The sequence below is a fragment of the Cyprinodon tularosa genome, unplaced genomic scaffold (genome assembly GCF_016077235.1).
Source record: "Cyprinodon tularosa strain WSP-4 unplaced genomic scaffold, ASM1607723v1 ctg622, whole genome shotgun sequence".
In the NCBI taxonomy this organism is placed as follows: Eukaryota; Metazoa; Chordata; class Actinopteri; order Cyprinodontiformes; family Cyprinodontidae; genus Cyprinodon; species Cyprinodon tularosa.
In genome coordinates, this window is record NW_024039366.1 from 276,868 (window position 1) to 303,240 (window position 26,373).

The following is a 26,373-nucleotide window of genomic DNA, read 5'->3' on the forward strand; positions in this document are numbered from 1 at the left end:
TGATGCCCGATAATGTGCAATAGGTGCAGAGTTCGGATTGTGGATCAAAGGTTCAACAGTCTGATGGCAGTGGGGAAGAAGCTGTTGCACAACCTGGTGGATCTGCAGCGGATGCTGCGGAACCTCTTTCCAGAGGGCAGCAGGGAGAACAGTCCATGGTGGGGGTGTGAGGGGTCTTTGATGATATTACGGGCTCGGGACACACAGCGCTGTGATGAAATGTCCTTAATGGAGGGAAGAGGAGCCCCAATGATTCCTTCCGCTGTCCTCACCACCCTCCTCACATTCTTCCAGTCAGAAGCTCTGCAGCCTCCACACCACAGAGAGAGACAGCTGGTCAGAACGCTCTCTATGGTGCTTCTGTAGAAGGTTGTGAGGATGGGCGGGGGCAGGCGGGCTCTCCTCATCCTCCGCAGAAAGTACAAGCGCTTCTGTGCCCTCTTCACTAGAGATGAAGTGTTTACAGTCCAGGTGAGGTTGTCCGTGATGTGCACCCCCAGGAACTTTGTGCTGCTGACCACCTCCACAGCTGAGCTGTTGATGAGCAGTGGAGCATGGTGGGGGCGGTTTTTCCTGAAGTCGACGATGATCTCCTTCGTCTTCTCCACGTTCAGGATCAGACTGTTTTCACTGCACCAGTCCACCAGCTGCTCCACCTCCTCTCTGTAGTCCCGGTCGTTGTCGTCCCTGATGAGGCCCACCACCGTGGTGTCGTCCGCAAACTTCACGATGTGATTGGTGGTGAACCTGGGGACGCAGTCATATGTCATCAGGGTGAACAGCAGGGGGCTCAGGACGCAGCCCTGAGGGGAGCCCGTGCTGAGGGTGATGACATCAGAGGTGTTCTGACCGACCCGGACTGACTGAGGTCTGTTGGTGAGGAAGTCCAGCAGCCAGTTTCGAAGGGGTGTGTTGAAGCCCAGATGTTCCAGCTTTCCCACCAGGTGCTGTGGGATGATGGTGTTAAACGCTGAACTGAAGTCCAGGAAACAGCATCCGCACGTGGGTGTTCTTCTCCTCCAGGTGGGCCAGGCTCAGGTGAAGAGCAGAGGAGATGGCGTCCTCAGTGGAGCGGTTTCGCCGGTAGGCAAACTGGAACGGGTCGAGTGTTGGGGGGAGACTGGAGACGATGTGTTCCTTTACCAGCCTTTCAAAGCACTTCATCATGATGGGAGTCAGTGCGACGGGCCGGTAGTCGTTGTAGCAGGTGACTTGAGGTTTCTTTGGCACTGGGATGATGGAGGCAGACTTGAAGCATGCTGGCACTGTGGCTTGCTCCAGCGAGGTGTTAAAAATGTCCGTGAGGACACCAGCTAGCTGACCTGCACACTCCTTGAGCACCCGCCCAGGTATGTTGTCGGGACCTGGGGCCTTCCGCGGGTTGACCCTCCTCAGAGTCTTCCACACGTCGGCTGTGTCAAGGCAGAGAACCTCCTCTTCCTGATGTGGGACAGCCTTCACTGCTGGAGTGCGATTTAGTGCCTCAAACCTCCCAAAGAAGTTATTTAGTCCGTTTAGGAAGTCAGCATCAACTTCATCCACCGGGGCAGGGGGCGTGTTGTAGTCTGTGATCGCCCGTATGCCTTGCCACATGCTCCTGGTGTTCTTGGCGTCGTGGAACAGATGCTGGATTTTCTGGTTATGGTTCCGCTTTGCTAACCTGATGGCACGGTTCAGGGTGGCTCTAGCTGTCCTCAGTGCCTCCTTGTCACCAGACTTGAAGGCTGAGTTCCGTGCTTTTAGCGCGTGGCGGACCTCCTCAGTCATCCAGGGCCGTTGGTTGGCTCGGGTGGTGATGGTCTTTGTTGTGCTGACGTCCTCGATGCAGTGGTTGATGTAGGCTGAAACAGTCATGGCGTACTCATCAACATTGATCTTGTTGTCATATGTTGCTGCTGATTTGAACATGTCCCATTCAGAGCATTCAAAGCAGTCCTGGAGTGCATCCATGGCCCCCTCCGTCCAGACCCTCACCTGCTTCACTGTAGGTTTTGCTCTGATCAGCAGGGGTCTGTATGCAGGAATTAGCATCACAGAAAGGTGGTCTGAGGAGCCGATGTGGGGGCGGGGGGCTGCTCTGAATGCGTCTTTTATGTTTGTATAAACTAAGTCCAGAGTGTTCTCTCCACGAGTAGCAAAATCCACGTGTTGATAAAAATGAGGGAGAACAGTTTTCATATTCGCCTGATTAAAATCTCCAGCAATGATGAAAACGCCCTCTGTGTGTGTAGATTGCAGCTCAGAGACAGTCCGATAGAGAACACTCATGGCCTCCTTTGTATCAGCGCTGGGGGGGACATACACCGCTGTGATGGTAACAACAGTGAACTCTCTGGGCAGGTAAAAGGGTCTGCAGCTAACAGTCAGAAGCTCTATGTCCGGAGAGCAAAAACTTGTGACTATTCTAGCATTTTTACACCAGTTGTTATTGATGTAAACACAGAGTCCGCCTCCTCGGCTCTTACCGCTGAGTTCTTTGTTTCTGTCGGCGCGGAAAGTAGCTAGCCCCTCCAGGCTAATGGCGTTGTCCGGGGTTGATGATGTGAGCCACGTCTCTGTCAGAATGAGAGCGCAACAGTCCCTAAACTCCCTCTTTGCTGAGAGCTCGAGTTGAAGATGGTCAGTTTTGTTATCAAGTGAACGTACGTTGGAGAGCAGGATGGATGGAAGCGATGGTCTGTGGGGGTTAGCCTTTAGCTTGGCTGCTAAACCTCCGCGACAGCCGCGTTTCCTCGGCCGGCTGCACCGCTTTCGCTTGGCTCTCCTCCAGCGTGAGCCGCTCGACGGGTCCGCTGCATCGCAGGCCTCCGGGGCTTGATCCCGGAGCACTCCGGAGTCACGTAAACAGTCGAGCGTAGTGGTGGTTACAAGTCCAAATACACTGCATGATCGTAACTCCAGCAGGCGCTGGCGGTCCAGTGATGATCTGCTAGGTAGATAAGCAGTTTGCAGCGGGTTTGGCGGTATATTTTTATGAAAATCTCCGCAAGTTGGTCAGAGCTGTATGCCAGCCGCTGCCGCCAGGGGCGCCGCCATTTTTAAACATTAATACATGTTCTACATTTTCTTTCTCTCCACATCCTTCACATTTATCATTACTTTTCTTCCCTATTAAATGTAAAGTGTCATTTAAATAGGTGTGTCCTACTCTTAATCTAGTCATAATTATTTCTTCCCTTCTGTTTTAGACCCCGCATTGGCTGTCGCGGCGCAGGAATTACGGCCGCCATATTGGGGCGGTCGACCTGCTTCTCAAACATGCTGGTTCAAGCTGACTAATGATGCCTCAGCACTGTGCGGCGTATTTTTGTTTAAATTTACAGACTATTTACGTCAGGGCTCGAGGGATAACTTTTCACAATTAAGATGAAAACATATCTTTACATATATCTTTATATATTCCCTGCCCTGTTTACGTCAGCATTTCCAATATGGCTGTCCTTGATGTGGGCGGGGCTTGACGTCAAGCCCCGCCTTCCCGCAGGCTGCAGCGGGATGTACTTGGCAGAGCGAGCCAGCGCCGCCAACTCAGCGACTTTTCAGACCCCTCCAGTGACTATTTTTCAAAAAAGCGACTAGCGACAAATCTGGCGACTTTTTTCGGTGTCACTGGCGGCTTTTGGAGACTCTTACGTGAAAGCATGTATCGTTCCTACTCTGCCGTGGGGCGCCTCCCCCACCCCAACCGCGTTTTCCTGCAGGAGTCCCTCTCAGCGCTGCAGTCAGAGCCTCAGCGTCCAGACTGCGAATGTGTTTTGGAATAAAGAGGTTAATATAAAAAATTTTTTTTGTCCGATTCATCGTTTAATCGAAAAAATAATCGTCCGATTCATCGACTTTTAAAATAATCGTTAGTTGCAGCCCTAATATATATATATATATATAATTATATATATATATATATATATATATATATATATATATATATATATATATATATATATATATATATATATATATATATATATGCAGCCTTGAATTTGGAAGTGTGTTACTATGGACAGACTTTACCTCTATGGCTTTCTGTCTGTGTGAGAAAGCAGTGACATCAGCAGGAATTGAACTTTAAATTCTCTGCCTCCAGCCTTTCTTTAGTGCACACACTTGCTGTTTGTTTAGGAAGGAGGTGTTCAGGTGAGCTGTTTCCACGGCAGCGAGACCCCTGGTTGCCAGGCAGCACTTCCTGCTGCTTTACACAATAGGAGGGGCCATGTATTTTTGGAAATGCTGGTGTGAAGAGGAGCAGGAGGTGGTAGAGAAGGAGGAATAGGACTGATATCCAGTTCCTGATGCTTGATCAGCGAAATAAAAAAAAGAAAACAAAAAAAAAGGTGCTGTGGTGTTTTCGCCAAAAAGGCACGTTGCTTTATGTCATTAGTCTTAGCAGCAAGTAAGAAACTTAGCTGCTCAACAAAAAACAATGTTTGATCGCTTTTAAATAAAGTGTGAAGCACTGTAAACCAAACAGATCAACTTTACTTAAAACATTTCTTTTAGCCGATTACATCAGAAAGTTTTATTTATGCATGAAGATCTTTGGAGTGCTTTACACTACTAAAGTATGTACAGTACACAGCTGGCTGTGCATAGGTAATTGAGATAGACTTTATGCAAGAAAACAATAGTTAGTTAGCCGTCCATTGCAGGATGCCATCTGCTAATATTTTCACAATTTTAGAAGCCAAATATTAGGGTAACACATGCTTGTCACAAATGCATCTGTTTAAAAATTCCATACAAGGGTCAGTTAAAAGTTTAAAATTGTATGGCAAGGCCACAAACATTTAAAAAAATATCAGCGCTGGATTTAAGAGAAGAAATATCCAGAATCTTTTAGTACTGTGAAATTGTTAGAATTTTTTTCTTAAATGAGTCTAGGGCAGCAACTGCTTTTGCAAATCGATTCATCTGTAATCGGATAGCCAAATTTTCATGATTTTTTTCCACTTGAGGAGTTCCGGCCAAAGCACATTGTCAGATGACAACATTTTTATTTATTTTAAATGGAAAAAGTTTAGATATTTGGTGATTTTATTTTACTGAGATCTGATATGCATCTTTTTTCTATGCTTGTTGCATGTTTACCCAAAACGGGGATGAATCATCCGTCAACAGAGGGATACGAAGACAGCATTCTGAGCTTAGACAGAAGCAGCTGTGGATCAGTGTGAGAACACCATACCCTGGATGAGGGGGCCAGCTGCACCCCCCTCTGAAGCTAAGGAAGATAGGAGTAACCCACTGGGCAAATCAGGGAACTCAAAATCGGAGGAGCATACTAGAAGATGGTAGATGTGCCTCGGAAACAGTGCTCAGGTGGGGCGAGGCTACAACTGACTGAGGCTAGCTAGGCTAAATGCGGGGGATTGAAGTAGCGCGGATCGCATAAGTCCCCTGGGAGAAACAGTACCCTGACTTTGAACCAGAGGCTACTGTTGGTTGGGAGTAGAGACTGACACGGGAGTGGATTTTCACTCCTGTCCCGTCCCACTCCCACAAAAAAAATTGTGTCCCGTCCCACTCCCACAGAAACAAATTGCGTCCCGATCCCGGGCCAGAGTAGAAATCTAAATCCTGTCCCGTCCCACTCCTGGTGAAATTACTCCCGCTCCCATTCAGAATGACTCCCGCTCCTACACCACTCCCATTATTGTTGTCTTCAATAAGATTTCTGCCAATACATTGAATCTGAATTTCTATGAAGGGTCAGTTAAGTTCCTGTTTCTAACTGTAGTAACTGTTGGTCCCTCTATTGTTGTTTTTGAGCGTGGGTGAAAAACTCAGGGTGGAAGCACTGTTGGTTTTTGGGTCGTGTAGTTTTTTTGACTCGCATTATAGTGTAGGCTTCAAGGAAAAAAACTACAAAATGGCGGCGCCAGTACTGGATTTTTTTTCTTTCTATTTTATTTTATTTTTTGGCATCCATCCTAGTTTAATACATCAATGTTTAATCCTGTACCGTCCCAATCACGTGATCGTTACTAATACTGACTCCCATCCCACGGGAATCCCACAGGAATCCTACGGGAATCCCGTGACCCGTGGGATTCCCGAAAAAATGTCAGTCTCTAGTTGGGAGTAGGACAGCAGTACTTGGGGAAAGAGCAGGTAGAGGCTACGGCTAACCCCTAGACGTTAACTGCTTGAGATGGAAAAATTGCAGCCGGCAGAAACTGCGGTGTTCTGTCAGATGAGCATACCCGGTCAGACCAGCATACCCATAGTCAATACCAGTTTATCCTTTTAGTTTATTCCTTTAGTTTTGTATGAAGAAATAAACTTTAAACAACCTCAACAGGTGTGTATCCCTTCAGTCATATACAAAAAAAAAACTACAATTTTGTACTTTTTGGTGTTTTTTGAAGCATATGGTGATCTGACCTAAAATATTTTTTTTTGTACATGACTAAATGGATACACGCCTCTCGAGGTAGTATAGAGTCTATTTTCTGTAAAAAACGAAACGGACAAACGCAAATCTGACATCTTGAGCATGTGTATGACTATGGGTGTGCTGGTCTGACGGGGTATGCTAATCTGACAGAACAGCGGCAGAGTGAGGAGAAAATGTGACTGCTGGTTGGTGTAGAACTAGGAACACCAAACAGTCCTTCTAGAGCTAAATTGAAATGACTTTTTTAAAAGCCACCTTCTAACCTCATAAGAGCATTCCCATCATCCTTTGTCAATGTTATTTTTTCTATCTTTCATTTTGATTAATTAAAGCCCATCTCTGCAGACTCCTTCACTTAAAAAGTTGTCAATTAATGTCAATTAAGTTGTCAATTTGTCAGTGAACGGTCTTGCAGGAACAATGGAGGATATTTCAAGCCTTTTGCATTAAATGGCTGTTGCTGCATTCATGGTTGGTGTGTGAGATTGCTTTCAACAACATAATGCAACCCAATGTCTACTGTAGCCACATGCTCATCCAGGTGGGACGGATTCTGCAAAATCAATTACTTGATTCAATCAGCTGGTTTCCCTGTTATAAGTCTGTATTTTTTATTAAATTTCCTCTGTAAAGGGCTTTATAATTTGCTGCGAATTACTCTTATATAAATAAACTGAATCAAACTTAGTTGAATTTAGAAATGAAAATGGTCATATTTACTCTTTAATCTTGACAGTGGCAATGATTCTCTTTTTGCACTAGTTAGAAATCCTAGTGAACATTAAACACTTTTAAAGACATATAACCAGCATTAGTTAATCAGTTATAAAAGATTAATACATTAGCTGCCTGATAAAATTGTTTCAGGCCTATACTCAAGCCAATTTAAAGATACTGATGGTAGCCCTAAAGCACATGTACAGTGAGGAAAATAAGTATTTAAACACCCTGCTATTTTATTTTGTAAGTTCTCCCACTTAGAAATCCTGCAGGGGTCTGAAATTGTCATCTTAGATGCTGGTACCACTGTAGGTGCATGTCACAATGTATGATTTTGCAACTATTTATTTATATGATACAGCTGCAAATAAGTATTTGAACACCTGGAAGAAAAACAATCTTAATATTTGGTAAAGTAGCCTTTGTTTGCAATTCGAGAGGTCAAACTGTTACTGTAGTTTTTCACCAGGTTTGCATACACTGCAGGATGGATTTTGGCCCACTCCTCCACACAGATCTTCTCTAGATCAGTCAGGTTTCTTGGCTGTCGCTGAAAAACACAGATTTTGAGCTCCATCCCAGATTCTCTAGTGGGTTTAGGTCTGGAGACTGGCTGGGCCATGCCAGAACCTTGATATGGTTCTTACAGAGCCACTCCTTGGTTATCCAGGCTGTGAGCTTTGGGTCATTGTCGTGTTGGAAGACCTAGCCTCGACCCATCTTCAATGGTCTAACTGAAAGAAGGAGGTTGTTCCCCAGACTCTTGCAATGCATGGCAGCGGTCATCCTCTCCTTAATACAGTGGAGTCGCCCTGTCCCATGTGCAGAAAAACACCCCCAAAGCATGATGCTACCACCCCCATGCTTCACAGTAGGGATGGTGCTCTAGGAATGGTACTCAACATTCTTCTTCCTCCAAACACGGTTAGTGGAATTATGACCAAAAAGCTATATTTTGGCAAACTTGAGACGGGCATTGACGTGCTCGTTTAAGCAAGTGAACATTTTGTGCAATGCATGATTTCAAACCATGATGTCTTGGTGTATTACCAACACTAACCTTGGAAACAGTGGTCCCAGCTGTTTTCAGGTCATAGACCGGCTCCTCCCATGTAGTTCTGGGCTGATTTCTCACCTTTCTTAGCATCATTGAGACCCCACGAGGTGAGATCTTGTATGGAGCCCCAGTGTGAGGGAGACTGACAGTCATGTTTAGCTTCTTCCATTTTCTAATGATTAGAAAAAAAAATAATTTAATACCCGGTAGGGGTGGAACGGTTCACAAAATCCACGGTTCGGTTCACGGTTTCGTGGTCACGGTTTTCGGTTCGGTTCGGTATATGTTGATTGTTAGGAAAATCAATTATGTCTTGTATAGTATAACACGTGTTGCACAATGCTTTCCGCCATCATCGTAGGTCACTCTAAATGCAAAGTGGTCCCATACAGCAGACCTATAAAGTGCTGCTGGCGCATCTTCCAACTCCTGTTCTTTCCCACTCGCCATACCCACACAATTCTCCACAACAACAGATTTTTTTCTGCTACACCCGGCTACGCTGCTTCGCTTCTTCTTCTTCTTGTTTATTACTGGTGGTTGGCTTTGGTCACAGTACCGCCACCTTCTGCTCTGGAGTGTACGCCCTTCCTCTATGAGAAAAACGAGCAGCGCATGAAACGAACGCAACACACACGAATCGAACCGAGACAGTCGAACCGAACGGTTCGGCCGGCTTTCATAAACCGTTCCATCCCTAATGTAGTGTGGGGTTAAAGGTCTTGCTCAAGGACCCAGAGTGCAGGCTGTGGGGATGGAACCGGGTACTTGCAACCTTCTCAGAGCACAAGCACACTTCTCTAACTACTCCTACATCTGACAGTGGTGTCGGATGTACGAGTTTGCCCTGAAATCGAAGGATTGACGGTTCAAGCCCCGGCTCCGTCTTTCAGTGTCGTTGTGTCCTTGGGCAAGACACTTCACCTGCATTGTCTACTGATGGTGGTCAGAGGGCCCGGTGTTGGCAGTGTACGCCAGCCTTGCTTCTGTCAGTGAAGCCCAGGGCAGCTGTGGCTACAATGTAGCTTGCCACCATCAGTGTGTGTGTGAATGGGTGAATGACTGAATGTAGTGTAAAGTGCTTTGGTCAAGTCTCCTGACTTGAAGAAGCGCTATATAAGTACAGGCAATTTACCACTAGGTCAACACTTCCCCCACTAGGCCAACAGTGGAAATTTTTACATCAAGGTGCTTGGCAATTTCCCCATAGCACTTTCCAGCCTTTTGGAGATGTACAATTTAGTCTATAGTGTCTTTGGACAGCTCTTTGGTCCTGACTATGTTAGTAGTTGGATTCTTACTAATTGTATGGGGTGGACAGGTGTGTTTATGCACCTAACGACCTCGAACAGGTGCATCTAATTTAGGATAATAAATGGAGTGGAGATGGACATTTTGAAGGCATTCAAACAGGTCTTTGAGGGTCCGAATTCTAGCTGATAGACAGGTGTTCAAATACCTTTTTCTAGCTTTATCAAACAAATAAATAGTTAGAATAATCATTGTGATTTCTAGATTGTCTTTTTAGATCAGGGGTCTTCAACGTTTTCCAGATCAAGGACCCCCCAAACTGATGGCGAAAAGGAGTGGGGATCGCCTAATTTTATATATTGTATGAAATTGTGTTATATCAAACTGGTCCTATAGTCACACTATTACATATGGAGTAATATAACAAAAGTAATTTCACCCTGGGATTATTATAGTATTTCTGATTCTGATTCTTCATTGACGGGACAGGTGTTGTGAATGAAACGGTGCCCAGCTTGAAAGTGTGTCACAGTATGGCAAGCCGTTTTAGCATAAATTCGGTTATAACACCTTTACATTCAAGATATCTCAAATTGTTTTATGACTAGACGTTTTAGCGATTTAAGATATCTCTAATTATATTTTGACTAGTCAAAATTCCTATTCGAGATATCTCTAATTACATTCTGACTAGTCGAAATGACATCAGATTTACCATTAACTTGTATAGAGATGACAATTAAGATATCTAGAAGGAATTACTGACTATCTGAAATACACATTTCAGATATCCATGATTAAATTACGACTAGTCATAAAGTAATTTCAAGATATCTTGATTTTAGTTTTGACTAGTCAAAATTCTAATTAAAGATATCTCAAATGCCACCATAATTCAAGATATCTTAAATGTATTTTAGGATAGGAGATATGCAGGTTTGACTAGTGAAAACTAAATTATAGATATCTTAAAAGCAAATGATGACTAGACAAAACAAGATTAAAGATATCTTGAATTGTAATTTTGACTTCGAAATTCCTTTTAAGATATCTCTAAATGAATTAAAGATATCTTGAATTATTCAGCTTTTCCATTAAAGATATCTTAAATTGACATTCTGAAGAGTCAAAATTTGTAATGATCTTTTTAATGGGCTTCCAGGAGGATCATTCCTAAAAAAATGTCTTACTGTCAGTTTAATCCATAGGAGGAAAAGTTAAATCAGCGTGTGACGCTTGAAATGACAAATCCGGTGACGTAATTTGAGATATTTCTAAAGGAATTTTTACTAGGCAAAATGTAATTTAAGATATCTTGAATTATTATTCTTCCTAATCATAGTGTAAATACAGATATTTTAAATTACCATTCCGGATACAAAATGTGGTTTTGTCTAGTCAAAATATATTTGAAGATATCTGGAACGTAATTGTGGATGGTTAAAAAGGCTTGACATAGTCACTGAATGTTTGCTTTGATGACTGAAAGACATCTTCTGCCTCCATTGATCTGTTTACTACAGTGAGTTCAATTCATTTTAATGTGGATATAAAGATATTTCAATTTGTGGAAAAAAATTGCAGGGGGGGATATAAAATAAAAGTTTAATCAACCAAAACTTTCATGACCCCATGCAGTACCTCCGTGGACCCCCTGTTGAAGATCTGTTTTAGATTATGTTTCTCACAGTGGGCATGCACCTACAATGACAATTTCAGACCTCTCATGATTTCTAAATGGTAGAACTTGCAAAATAACAGGGTGTTCAAATAGTAATTGGCTTTTCAAGACAAAGTAAACAAGCTGTATCTCTGTGTTAAGAAATACGCTCTTAATATCTCGTCAGCAACATTATGTTGTAATTTTGCTGTGTTATTGAGCTATGTTGAGCATGGAATGGTTTAGTAAACCTCCTGTATGAAACCCGTTTTCATCAAAATACAAAATAAGAAAAACAATATATATTTTAACCTTATTTAAAGGGAATCTACAGCAAAGTTCAGTCTGATGCCACAAATGCAGCTTGGTTGGTATATAACGCAAGAGACCAAAACAGTCACTTCATTGCAGCTGGATGTCAGCAGATGCATCGCAAGGTGATATCCAGATAGAAAAATCCAACCTGAGGGAGTCAGGACCCTTGATTAGATAGAAGCACTGATCAGAGTGTCAGATTGAGTGTCTCTATATGTTTTAATGGCCTTATTTGAGCTTTGCTAACATGATGCATCATGCACCTTTATTTTCAGATAATTATCACTTCAGCCCATGTTCTTTCTCGCTTTACCATTACTTTAGCAGCAGGTGGAGCCAGAGAGCCAGTGGGAACTCCAATAATCTTATTGCTACATTTCTTTTCCCCAGTAAGAAACTTTCCATGAACCAAACCAAACAGAAAGGCTCTGTTCAGGGTTTAGTGCTGAAAGCTACTGGGTTGTATTTGCAGGAATTTATTTATGCACATGTTTAGATTGTGTATGCACATTAAAACTAAATATCATACCCATTCAGAGTCTTAATGATATGTTTCTTCTTTATCCTAGTATTGTAATTGATATTTATTTCTCATTCTACACTTGTAATGTATGTAATTAATTTATTATGCAGTAAACTGGCGGAAAAAAGTTTCAATAAAACTTTGAAATAAAATGGTAGAAAAATAGCTTTAAATAAAATCCAAATTAAAAAGTGTTCATATTTGAAAAACCATCTTGAAAATTACAAACAAGAATATAACTTTCCTTTAATGTGTTGGAAATCAAATGTTCTCTGATTGGGTTTCACTGGTGACTGGCAGGTCAAAGACTGAACTTTCTTTAAAACGCTCCAATCGGTGGTGCTGCAGCCAATTCCTACTCACCAATTTCTCCAGAACTTAGACGTATAGTAGTATATATATATATTTTTTTTTGTTTAATATTCAGTTTAACACATCAGTATCCATATTAATATATATTGGCACTGGGTATTTAATTTATTTCAAATGTGCAGGAACATAAAGAAACCTTTTTGTGATCAGTATTTATTTAGTAATATGAGGACCACACTGTGTTTCCAGGAGAGACAGCATTTGGGAATTTTTAGGATTTCAGGACAAATATTTAAAGGAGGAAAATAAAAATCTTGAAAATGAAATGAAAATCTTTAGTATCCCATATTAGCGTTTATTATAGTTAGTAAATAGCATACGCTATGTATTCTCTATAAGGGACTATATAGACATAGAACCTTACCTTATTTGTTACGATAAAATAAAAACCGGCAAACATGCTTTATCCAGCATGATCAATGCAAGACGGGAATTGACTTGACCAATTGATTGCTGTACTTTAATATTGTGTGTTCAGGTTATTTTCATTCCTGTGCTGAAGCTGATGTCTGTTGAAGAAGCTCATCTGCTCCTTTTCTAATCTTTTTATGTTACCGCTGACACTTGGTTTCTTTTTTTGGATTATCAGATGGTAGCGGGTCAAATCTAAATCTTTGTTATATGTTTCACAGGTGAACACTCTATTGAGGAGCAAGGAATTTGAACCTGCCTCCTTTTGTTGTCAACCCATGGCTGACTCAGAAGACCCCCTTTAACAGAAGCTTATGCAAGGCGGAAGTCCAGGTTTCGCCTTCATGAACTCCTCCCACCAGACCAGTGAGTCTCTATCAAGCTGTTATATAGAAACCGTGATCTACTGGCACTCTAAAACCTACACACCTCTGCTAAAGGCCAGGTTTTTCCACTGGAAACATTTAATGTTTTGCACATAAGATATGGAAGGTTGGGGGAATTTTTTTTTTAATAATATGGGTGCATAATTGTGATCCTTGTGGTTAACCTTCAGGGCTGTCTTCCTGTGATTACAACTAAAATTACAATTCATTGATAGAAATTGCTGATTCACTGAAAGAAATATATTTTTTCATAGTCCTAATTTTTCAACCTTTTTGTCCTTTATATAAAACCACAGTTTATAAAATGTCTCAAAGACTCATTGTAGGAAGGTATCTGTCATTAGAATGGTGCCATACTTGTTAGGGGTGGGCAAATAATTGCGTTTGCAATATAATTGCAATTTAACTAAATCAAAATCAAATCGCAGGGGCACTCAATTTAGGTCACATTAAATGAACGAGACTTACTCCAGCCCTTTAGGAGACAATAATATGTTTAAAGCGGGTTTGTTGTAACACAGAAGAAAAGAGAAACTTCCAGCTAGCATGCAGTTTCAAGCATGCAAGTTCTTTTCCAAACAAAGTTTACAGGAAAGTCCTGCATTAATGGACTCTGCACAAGTAAGCTTTCAAGGTCATGAAAAAACTGAAACCCTGGAGTGGAACATAAATGAGGCAACTCCTTCTAGCTATTTAAATGTTCACATACCCAGAAATTCGGGGTGAGGACAATTAGCAAAAATCTTTCAGTCTGACTTAGTGATTACTCCAAAGGCAGTTAATAATTACAACTATTTTGAACATTTAACCCTTAGTTTCCCTCATCCAAATTGCAAAGCCAGAAAAATTCCTCTTCTTCCACCAGGTCCTTACTCTGAATTTTTAGATCAGTTTTCAGAGTTTCTATCTGTTTTGGTGTTGCATACTGAAAGGGCCATCATAGTTGCCTCGTGAGACCATCCTGATCTCGCGAGCTTTCAAGGTTTCACTCGCAGATCAGTCTGGCTACTTCCCGTTAAAGAAAATTTGGAGCAGTTCACCAAATGAATGTCCAATCAGCGTTGGCTTTGAGGCGGGTTGAGGTGTGATGCAACGAGAAGCGCAAATGTTCAGTCTAAAGAACATGGCGGCTTCAGCCGATGAAACTAGCGCTAGCGTGGCTATCGAGCAAGTTTTATTGGAATTCCAGAGTATTTCTTCACTGAAAGAAGAGCAAAACACTGCTCTGGAGGCTTTTCTCAGAGGAAAAGATGTTTTTGCTCTTCTCCCGACTGGTCTCGGCAAGAGTTTGTTCTATCAATTGGCTTGTGCCTGGCTTGTGGTTGTGTTTTCGTCGTCGCTCTGTTAGTACATCATATGCTTCGTTGATCTGATTGGTTTATTTGGCCCGTCTATCACCAACATAGGCCAATCAGCTAACCAGTATTTTCGCCCCTTCCCAAAATTACTTCAACGGAAGGTTTCCAGATGGATATGCGGAGCAAATCCATCTGGCGGAGTCAGGTTACCATCATAGTGGGGGATTTTAACATCCATGCTGACACTGAAGGTAATAGCTTAAGAGCAGCCTTTAATGCTATCTTACTAATACTTTAATACTATCACTAATCTATGTCTAAACTGTGTGAGAAGAGCTTTATTTATAATGTCTTATGTATTGAAATAGATGCTTTGGATCTAAATGTGAGGGAATGAAATAAATGCAGTTAAACATCAAGGCCTGTAATTTCTATGAAGTGTGTGTTACCCTGAATAATACCCCTACATATTGTATAGGCAGGGGTTGATAAGATTTTTTTTTTACATCAGACTTTGCTTTCGTCAAAGAATCCTCCATTTGCAGCAATTACAGCATTGCAGACCTTTGGCATTCTAGCTGTTAATTTGTTGAGGTAATCTGGAGAAATTGCACCCCATGCTTCCAGAAGCAGCTCCCACAAGTTGGATTGGTTGGATGGGCACTTCTTGCGTACCGTACGGTCAAGCTGCTCCCGCAACAGCTCAATGGGGTTCAGATCTGGTGGCTGCGCTGGCCACTCCATTACCCATAGAATACCAGCTGCCTGCTTCTGCTCTAAATAGTTCTTGCACAATTTGGAGCTGTGTTTAGGGTCATTGTCCTGTTGTAGGATGAAATTGGCTCCATTCAAGCACTGTCCGCTGGGTATGGCATGGCGTTGCAAAACGGAGTCACATTACCTCCACCATGCTTAACAGATGGCGTCAGGCATTCTTCCAGCATCTTTTCATTTGTTCTGCGTCTCACAAACGTTCTTCTTTGTGATCCAAACACCTTAAACTTGGATTCATCCGTCCACAACACTTTTTTCCAGTGTTCCTCTTTCCAATGTCTGTGTTCTTTTCCCCATCTTAATCTTTTTTTTTATTGGCCAGTCTCAGATATGGCTTTTTCTTTGCCACTCTGCCCTGAAGCCCAGAATCCCGGAGCTGCCTCTTCACTGTAGATGTTGACACTGGTGTGTTGCGGGTACTATTTGTTGAAGATGCCAGTTGGGGACCTGTGAGGTGTCTGTTTCTCAAACTAGAGACTCTAATGTACTTATCTTCCTGCTCAGTTGTGCAACGCGGCCTCCCACTTCTTTTTCTACTCTGGTTAGAGCCTGTTTGTGCTGTCCTCTGAAGGGAGTAGCACACACCGTTGTAGGAAATCTTCAATTTCTTAGCAATTTCTCGCATGGAATGGCCTTCATTTCTAAGAACAAGAATAGACTGTCAAGTTTCAGATGACAGTTCTCTTTTTCTCGCCATTTTGAGCGTTTAATTGACCCCACAAATGTGATGCTCCAGAAACTCAAACTGTTCAAAGGAAGGTCAGTTTAGTAGCTTCTGTAACGAGCTAAACTTTTTTCAGATATGTGAACATGATTGCACAAGGGTTTTCTAATCATCAATTATCCTTCTGAGCCAATGAGCAAACACATTGTACCATTAGAACACTGGAGTGATAGTTGCTGGAAATGGGCCTCTATACACCTATGTAGATATTGCACCAAAAACCAGACATTTGCAGTTAGAATAGTCATTTACCACATTAGCAATGTATAGAGTGTATTTCTTTAAAGTTAAGACTAGTTTAAAGTTATCTTCATTGAAAAGTGCAGTGCTTTTCCTTTTCCTTAAAAAATAAGGACATTTCAATGTGACCCCAAACTTTTGAACGCCAGTATATATATATATATATATATATATATATATATATATATATATATATATATATATATATATATATATATATATATATATATATATATATATACATATACAACCCCCCCACCCCTTACCCCCCCTGCAAACAGGTCAATTTCCACAACAGGTAACTAACATGAGCCATTTCTACTATCCTGCCTTTAAACTGCAGTTCCTATGGAGAAAAGGAATAACAATGGTTGTCACTTCTATCTATTGTCCAAAGCCTTTTTGTTGACTTAAACACCAATAGGTAAACACCTTTAACATCGTTGTTCATCTGTCGGTGGCAAAAAGGAGGAAACAATTCAAAGATATATTTTCTTAATTTAAATAGATTCTCTACCTAAAATAGAAAAAAACAAAAAACAAAGACAACTTCTTTATTGTTTAGAGCTCAGGTTTTGTGCTCTGTGTGATTGTGGTTAATCGTCTTTTGTGACAGGCTTTTTTAAATATATAGGCAACATTTTTGTAAATAGCCACTGACTTTAAGGAGTTATTACACCTTTAAAGCTACAGTGTGTAATAATTACAGGGATATACAGTCAGAAATGTAATATATTATACATAACTATGTTATTTATCATCATCTACGAGCTCAGCCTCTTAACCTTAATATTTCAATTCAATTCAGTTTATTTATATAGCGCCAAATTCACAACACATGTCATCTCAAGGCACTTTACAGTTCAACCAGATCATACAGTCAAATTGATACAAAGTTTTCTATCTAAGGAAAACCAGTTGATTGCATTGACTCATTGACTCAAATACAATCCCCCACACTAAGCATGCTTGTAGCGACAGTGGAGAGGATATTTGCGTTGCCTTAGAACTCGTTATTTATAATTACATCGGAGCGGGTCTTGCAGCCATGGAGGCAGACATCTTTGTGCTACGGCAGCGCAGAGCCAACAAACTAGCGATTGCCAGATCGCCCATTACGCTCGAAAGTAACTACAGCAAGTTGAGAGAGATGAACTGAGACGGTACTGAACAATAGATGGCAGTATTAAAATTATCTATGTAAACAAACCTCATCATTTGAGAAGGTAGGTGATGCGGACGTCTTGGAATACATTTTGTCCCGTAACGCTCGCCGTACTGTTGGGGGGGAGAAGCGGTGGGGGGGAGATGTTCATGTTGCTGCGGTCTGCAGTCTGGACGTTAGATGTCGCTGAAAATTACACACTGTAGCTTTAAATATTGTTAAAGTCAAAACAGCAGGTTTTTAGAACTGACTTGAGCTGCCTCCTTCAATTTTAAAACAAGATCAAATTCACACACTCTAAAGGAGAAGCTGAATTAACTAAATTAACTCAACTAAATTAACTAAAAATGTTTAACTTTGTTTATTAGTTTACAAGTTAACCACTGTAAATAATTAAGTTAATCTTAAATCAATTACTCATTACCAATTGAAAGAGTTATTACGGTTGGAGGTACATTCTTTTTTAGAGTATATACAGCTATTTAAAAGTCAAATAGAAAGCAGTGCATCTAGAGCAGTTTTATCGTGTGTGATGGTAGATTATACTTTCTTTTCTCTATGTGGCTGGTCTAAATCACGTTAAAAATGCTCCAAATAATAAAAATCGAGAGAATTTTACAGTATGCTGAGTGCCTCTAACTCCTCTAGAGCACTCATGTGACGAAACCCAGGTGTGACGTCAGTAGCTACGTTTACATGGACACAACTAATCGGATTGAAGGCCTGATCAGATCAAAAATGTTTCATGTAAACATGTCAGACTGAAGATTCTAATCCGATTCGGTCCGATCGGATCTAAATTTAATTCCGAAAGAGAGAGGTGGTTTTTGCCGATCGCCATTCCGATTGGCGTCCATGTAAACACCCATTCGGATCTTAAGAGTAAAATAATCTTCACTGCGCATGTGTGCGACGTCAGCGTGACGTTTTTCCGCCTTGTCAACAACAGGAAACCACCGGTCGCTCTCGCTCTTGTTGTGAACAACATGGCGGGAGGAGTCTAGGAACGCCGACTTATACACTCAAGTTCATTTAAAGCTGCAGGAAGCAGGAATTTATCCTCCTCCTCTTCCTCTTCTTCCTCTCCACAGCCCACTCGCTCTCCCACGCCGGTTCAATCGCTCATTCTCTACATTTTCTCTCGGACATTTCGCTGCCAAGCGCTTTTTTCCTCCTCTCTCCTTTTTTCTTTCCGCTTGCTCCGAGCGCATCGTTTGTCAGGCCTCCCAAAAACCAGACGCAGACAGAACTGCCAAGTTTGGCAGGAAGTTCTGCGCATGCTTAAAAGATTTAATCTGATCCAACGCTTGGTACATGTATACACACGTCATGATCGGATCATTTCATTTAGTGTCCATGTAAACAGAGATTTTGAATTTCCGATCAACCAAGGTTTGGATTGGATCGGGGAAATTTTGCGCATGTAAACGTAGCTAGTGTAGTCAAATGTCCTCTGGCAGGTGTATAGAAAAACTACTTCACGCATGGTAGTTAAAACATCATCACTTTTGTACTGCTTCCAATTATCAGAAGGACCCGGTGTTGTGTCAAATTTCAATCTGGAAAGAAAATAAATTAGACAAAAATCAACTGGACAGTCTGTGGCGTCCAAACCGATACCACAAACTATGTTTTGATCACACCACAGCAGATTCCCATGTCATCAATCATGCTCTCTCAGCATCAGTTGGATTCAGCAGTCGAGTTGTAAAAAAAAAGAAGGGGGATGGTGGATTTTTATTATTATTTTTTTAGAAGTATATATATCTAATTAATATATTCTATTAACCTAAAGCAATATGCATGGTCTGGTTGTTACATGTCAGGTACACCGGTAATTGACCTTGACCAAGGCACTTTACAGTACTGGACTGGCATGACTATCACTGCCCCTACATAGTTAGCATGGCTATCACTGCCCCTACACAGTTAGCATGTCCATCACATCCCCTACATAGTTAGCATGGCTATCACTGCCCCTACATAGTTAGCATGGCTATCACTTCCCCTACATAGTTAGCATGGCTATCGCTGCCCCTACATAGTTAGCATGGTTATCACTGCCCTACAGAGTTAGCATGGCTAGCACTGCCCCCACAGAGTTAGCATGGCTATCACTGCCCCTACATAGTTAGCATGGCTATCACTGCCCCTACACAGTTAGCATGGCCATCACTTCCCCTACACAGTTAGCATGGCCATCACTGCCCCTACATAGTTAGCGTGGCTATCACTTCCCCTACATAGTTAGCATGGCTATCGCTGCCCCTACACAGTTAGCATGGCCATCACTGCCCCTACATAGTTAGCGTGGCTATCACTGCCCCCACAGAGTTAGCATGGCTATCACTGCCCCTACATAGTTAGAATGGCTATCACTGACCCTACATAGTTAGCATGGTTATTATTGCCCCTACATAGTTAGCATTGCTATCGCTGACCCTACATAGTTAGCATGGTTATCACTGCCCCTACATAGTTATCATGGCTATTGCTGCCCCTACAGAGTTAGCAGGGCTCTCACTGCCCCTACGGAGTTAGCAGGGCTATCACTGCCCCTACATAGTTAGCATGGCTATCACTGCCCCTATATAGTTAGCAGGGCTATCACTGCCCCTACATAGTTAGCATGACTATCACTGCCCCTACAGAGTTAGCATGGCTTTCACTGCCCCTACCCAGTTAGCAGGGCTATCACTGCCCCTACATAGTTAGCATGACTATCACTGCCCCTACAGAGTTAGCATGGCTTTCACTGCCCCTACCCAGTTAGCAGGGCTTTCACTGCCCCTACATAGTTAGCATGGCTAGCACTGCCCCTACATAGTTAGCAGGGCTATCACTGCCCCTACAGAGTTAGCATGGCTATCACTGCCCCTATGGAGTTAGCATGGCTATCACTGCCCCTACATAGTTAGCAGGGCTATCACTGCCCCTACGGAGTTAGCGTGGCTATCACTGCCCCTATGGAGTTAGCATGGTTATCACTGCCCCTACATAGTTAGCATGGCTATCACTGCCCTACAGAGTTAGCATGACTATCACTGCCCCTACAGAGTTAGCATGGCTTTCACTGCCCCTACCCAGTTAGCAGGGCTATCACTGTTCCTACATAGTTAGCATGGCTATCACTGCCCCTACAGAGTTAACATGTTAGCCATGCTAACTACAGAGTAAGGGACTCATTTCCCACTGGGATCAGCTTTATAGTCATGCTAGGACACTTGTTTAGTTTTACTTTGGAGAATCTTTTGGCAATAAATCTATTAAAATATGGAACAAAACCTCATCTGAATCCTTTCAAGCCAAGTATTTTATTCAAATTCCATCAATTTAATTGAAACAGCAGAAATAATTTTCAAAATCTGAAAAAACTGCTTACAAATTCAAATACATTAGAATTAGATTGAAAATGAAATAAGCCTGTATTAAATCTAATCATTTTACTCACCTTTCAAATATTCATTTAAGGTATTTATTTTATAAAATAGACTGTTTAGCAGAAAATCAGTATTGATTCTATTGGCTAATTTAAAGTAAGCTAGATGTGTATAAATATATGAAAAAACACTCCTGAGTTCTTTCTATATTCTGGCACTTTGAAACAACTTTGTCAAGAAGAGCCAACACCATTGCCACACAAAATTCTGCAGGAAACAGGACAGCTCAGTGACAGCACTAGGGGGATATTTCATAATTCGGACATTAAAAAATATAGTTTTGACTAGTCCAAATTAACTGAAATATCTTGAGTATAATTCTGGATGTGTGACACTTTAAATGACAAATCAGATGACGACATTTAAGATATCTCAAATGGATTTTAACTCTCCAAAATGTAATTAAAGATATCTTGAATTGTTATTTTTTCCTAGACATAATATAAAAACATTCATTAAGGGCAGTCATAATTTAGTAAATAATGTTTGTATTATGAGTTGTCTTCTCAATTCAGAGGGCCCCATGCCTGTCTTTGCCTAGGGCCCCAAATTTCCGAAATTTGCCCCTGCTTTGATTCTCTCCTCCGGGTTTCATCTGTTGTGCTGAGAATTACCTCCCCTGTTGCTGCCCACCCTGCTATTCAGAACCGAACCCAGCCACCAAAGAACCAATGCGTATCCTGCGATCCCCTCTTCCACTTCCGGCTCTGCATAAGATCAAAGAACATTTAGCAGCGGTGATTAAACCAGCGAGCATTAATAGAACCACTCTGATTGCTTCGTATTCGTCCTTGTTAAAGGGTAAAAACTTGATCACAAAGGTGAATAAATATTGACACGCTATCTAAGATGACTACTTCCTGACTAGACTAACGTCAAGGCATCCCTCAGTGGGTCACATGACTGAAAGAGGACTTTCGTGCCGTCTGCTATCTTAACGAATTATTTTATGCTATACACGACAAAATTCTGTAATTTTTTTTTACCTTGTGATGCATTTAATTCTGTACATACAATGAAATGAGAAACTATAAATATGTGTTTTCTATTTGAACTTTAAGTTATTCAGGAAGGGGATTCTGGAGCCCCACTAACAACGTGTGGATCTATGTACTCAGGTAAAACTTTAAACAACTGAAATGAGAAATTGGTATCCACCTCTAATTTTTGTTTGGTTCAATAATTATGCCTTCTTTCTCTTGTAATCCTAGAAAACATATAGAGAAGGTAAAATAGTAAGATTTTCATTTTGACCAACAATTATGATGTTTAATATTCTTGCTACAATCTTTAATAATTTCACCCTTATTTTATTATATAATAAATTCCAATTGACTTTTTTTTAAGATAAGTTGAACACAAACCTATGAAATAAACCTTACATGGTTCATTGTGATTCTTGGGGTTGATGCGCGTCTAATAGAAACGCAGAGATGAGTCATCCGCTGAGCCGCAGCAGTACACACACACACACACGCACACACACCTTAAATCTCAAACAAATCAGCAGATGTGTTTGAGACTTCAGACATGTGAGTCTTGGTACCTGTTCCATCCCATCTGTTTTACAGTCAGACTCGTTTTAAATAATCCCTTATGATGGGAGGACACTTTGTGAATTAGTAATCACAGCTCTGGATCAAAGAACAACAGCAATTAATCTAAGGTAAAATCGCAGCTTTCCAGGTTACGTTGAATCACTCAGCACTGTTTTGACTTTTTATGTGGGTTTGGTCACTGTTAAAAACAGGCTTTGGCACTAAATTAGGGCTGAAACAATCACATTAATCATGATTAATCAATTATTGAAATAATTGTCAATTTAGTAATAGATTAATCCTTTACTGGTATGTAGAGACTCTAAAATATTCCCAAAGCAACGCACCTTGAGCAGCAATTATACAAAAATTGTAAAGGGAAGCCATTTCAGATTTATTGAAATTTTTTTTCTGTCAACACAAAGGTTTTAGTTTCACCGGGTTAAATTTCATAAAAAGTCTTCCTTAACTTTTCTTTTTGATTCGATTATTTGAAAAATGATCGACAGATTTATCGACTTGCAAAATAGTTGTTAGTTGCAGCCCTAGACTAAACAAGGTGTTTTCCAGGGATTATGTAGATGAGATGCCAATGAGGATAAAAAAGATTATGATAATGGTGCAAAGATCACAATTTTAGGAAAAATAGTGACAAAGCAGCAACAGGTTAGTCAGAAATGCAGATTAAATTAGAGTTCATGTCGGCTCACTGGGTCTTTTTCATGGTTCTGTCACTGATGGCAAACGGGTATTTGCATCAATTACCTGGAGCCAGTTTCAATCAAATCCCACGATAATCTGCTTTAATGCTAGAATGCCCTTCTTACCGCAAAGCCTCTCTTAAGACTGAATGTTGAATGAGAGACGCAAACACTAAAAACAGCAATGAGCAGTTTTAAATGGTCATTTTTGAGATTATCAAGGTTAGATTTTTAGCTCTTTTGGTTAAAAAGGGTCCTTGCTCTATATTGCTGCAAGACACAAAATTAAAACTAAATTATTGAACACTTTTCTAACAGAGCATCATTTTAATTCAATAATCAGTCGATGAAGTTGGCACCTCAGTTTTTGTAGCATTGCTTTAGGAAAATAGGGCATCTGTTTTCCCACCAACAGGGTTTGAAGCTTGTTTCATTTCCTTCATTTGATCTTCATCTGGTGTTGCATGTTTTAAACAGAAAAAAGTATTCACAGTCATTAGCTCTAATACTGTTACCCAAGCAGATGATGGTAGAAGAGATCACACTTTTCACAACACACTGATAGAAGATATATAGCCTCCTGCATCAAACACAGAAAGGACCTAAACCTCCTTAGGAAGTAAAATCTGCTCTGTCCCTTCTTGTAGAAGAGTTTACATTTGTGTCTCCAGTCTAGTTTGTTGTCCAGGTAAACACCAAGGTATTTCTACTTTTCCACCACCTCCACTTCTTCTCCCATGATGTTAACAGGATTCAGCATTTCTTCTGAAATCTACAATCATCTTTTTGTTTTGTTGACAGTCAGGATCAGATGATTGTTTCCACACCATGCCACAAACCAGTTCACCAGTTTCTTGTCCATCTCTGATTCACCCAATGACTGCAGGTGATCATAGTATTCCTGCGGATGACAGGAAGTCAGACGCTTACAGATTAAAAAGAAATGGTGAGAGTACTGATCCCTGTGGTGCTCCTGTGCTGCTCACTGTTTGATTAGACATCTGACCCTTCAGTGTAAAGGCCGAATTATACTCGTGCTTTGAGTTGTGCGTCGGTCTGTGCACGCTGTTTACGTGCCCATAGAAACGCTGTACCCTTTTATAGTTGGGGTAGATGTAGATGCAGTACTCGCAAAAACCACAGAGCGGTAGTGATCAACATAATAAGCAAAAAGACATGAAAAAAAGAGAAAAACAGTTGACGTCCCACTTACAAAATGGCTGTGTGCTGTATTGTTTATGTAAGACTTTATGGTTATTCAAGAATAAGAGGTGTTTTTCACAGAAATATATGGTGGAATAAAACGGTAGGTTTACCTTATGCACACAGAGATGTAATGATGGGGGAACCAGACCCCCAACCCTTAAAGCCCCTATGGACCTTTCTTTCTTTCTTTCTTTCTTTTTTTTTATAACATAAAAAAAATAAAAGCGGAATGCACTGTATACAGTGTGTAATTGTTTTAGACTTTATTTACATTGTATGTGATGTAAACCAAACATAAAATCCTTGTTTGTACCACAGGCTTAGCCAATGAACTTGCCCCTGTATGCTTTTTTCAGTCACTGAATGAACAATGACAGTACTGCTCTGTTCCTTTGGAACATTCTGCACCACTTGATGTTAATAAAGGCAAACTTGTTCATAGATAACAACTTTATATCATCCCATTTCGAACAAGGCTGGCGTGTGCGGTCCGCCCCAAGTTGCAATAATTCAGAGGTGTGCAACCTAGCGCTGAGGCTTAGCACATGGTGCGTGCTCAGGGACGGCATGATTGTGCCCTGCAGACCTACATAATTGGACAATTATTTATGAACTCACTTTGGCTATTAGTCACTTTATCTTTTTGTGTGAAACAAACCGGGATTTTTTATTTATTTTAAAAAACTCGAAGCAGCATCAAAAGGTAAACTTTCCAAACAGACAAACTTTCCAAACATCAGTTTGCACACTTGTTTATTTCTTTATAAAAAAAATCATAACAGCATGTGCTCAACTTTAAAAACACACACTAGAAAAAAATTTTTTATGTACATATATATATATATATATATATATGAAATGTCTTTCTGCAACTATTTAATGTGAGGGCTGGCCCTGTTAAATACAGAGCAGCTGTATTCTTGGCTTAATGGTAGACACGGCCACACAGATATTACCGAAAAGGTCTTTTCTCACAGATATGTGGATGCAAATGGAAACATAGCTGCATACTCTGTTGCTACTGACAACCAGAACTCATCCAGTACACATGCATAGAAAGCAGTCTGTAATGTGCGATCAGAGGAGAGATGGTGCAGGGTGTTCTGCAGTTCTGATCACAGGTGATGCACGGAGAAGGTGGCGTATCCAGTGGTACTTTTCCGGCATCATTTGGAAAATAATTATTGAAACTTTCAAGCAGGCTCCTGAGGTGAGAAGCAGTAATTTGTTTCATGTTATGTTAACCCTCCATAAAGTCCTCCAGCTCTGAGAACATTTCAACACTTCCTCATCCACTCGTACAGCCCACCGCCCCTGTTTCTCTTCAATGCTGTGACGTTATCAGAGAGAATAAAACATTAGTTTTTGTGCCTGTTGGGACAAGTTTAAGCTGTTTAGTTTGTTAAAAATGCTGGCTAAATATGCAAGGCTTGCCACCCACTTTGGGTCCTTCAAATGATCAGCAAGGGTCTACAGTCCTATAAAATATCCAGACCTTGTCATTCAGTGCAAAGAGCCTCATTAAGCCTTTGCCATGAGAAAGCCACCTTAGTAGGAATGGTAAATCATAAATGGCTTGTACTTTACACTGCATTCAGTTATTTGCCCATTTACACACGCACTCAAAAACTGGTTTTGGGAAGCTACATTGTGGCCACAGCTGCCCTGGGACCCACTGATTGAAGCGAGGCTGCCGTACACTGGCGCCATCGGGCCCTCTGGCCACCACCAGTAGAAAATGCAGGTAAAGTGTCTTGCCCAAGGACACAATAACATTGAATGCCAGAGATGGGGCTTGAACCGTCATTTTCCAAAAAGGGTATACTCATACTTCATAAGGCATTTCTCAAATTTTACATCAGGGCATGTGAGGGGAAGATGGAGCAGGAGATCGATGGGTGGGTTGGTGCGGCGTCTGCTGTGAATCATGCTCTGTACCGGTCTGTTGTGGTGAAGAGAGAGCTGAGCCAAAAAGCAAAGCTCTCGATTTACCGGTCGATCTACATTCCTACTCTCATCTGTGGTCATGAGCTTTGGGTCATGACCAAAAGAACAAGATCACAGATACAAGCAGCTGAAATTATTTTTCTCCGTAGCCCTCCCTTAGAAATAGGGTGAGGAGCTCAGTCATCCGGGGAGGACTCAGAGTAGAGCCGCTGCTCCTCCACGTCGAGAGGAGCCAGTTGAGGTGGCTCGGG

The 26,373-nt window shown here is 41.3% G+C and overlaps 1 protein-coding gene across 2 annotated transcripts in view; it reads left to right on the top strand.

Moving 5' to 3' along the window:
- hdac5 (histone deacetylase 5) overlaps window positions 1-26,373 on the top strand; it is a 117,173-nt gene that overhangs the window by 7,716 nt on the left and 83,084 nt on the right. For both annotated transcript variants that reach the window (XM_038307864.1, XM_038307863.1), the window contains exon 2: window positions 12,925-13,069. In XM_038307864.1, the coding sequence (XP_038163792.1) occupies window positions 13,018-13,069 (52 nt within the window). In that variant the 5' untranslated portion in view covers window positions 12,925-13,017. The remainder of the gene's footprint in view (window positions 1-12,924; window positions 13,070-26,373) is intronic.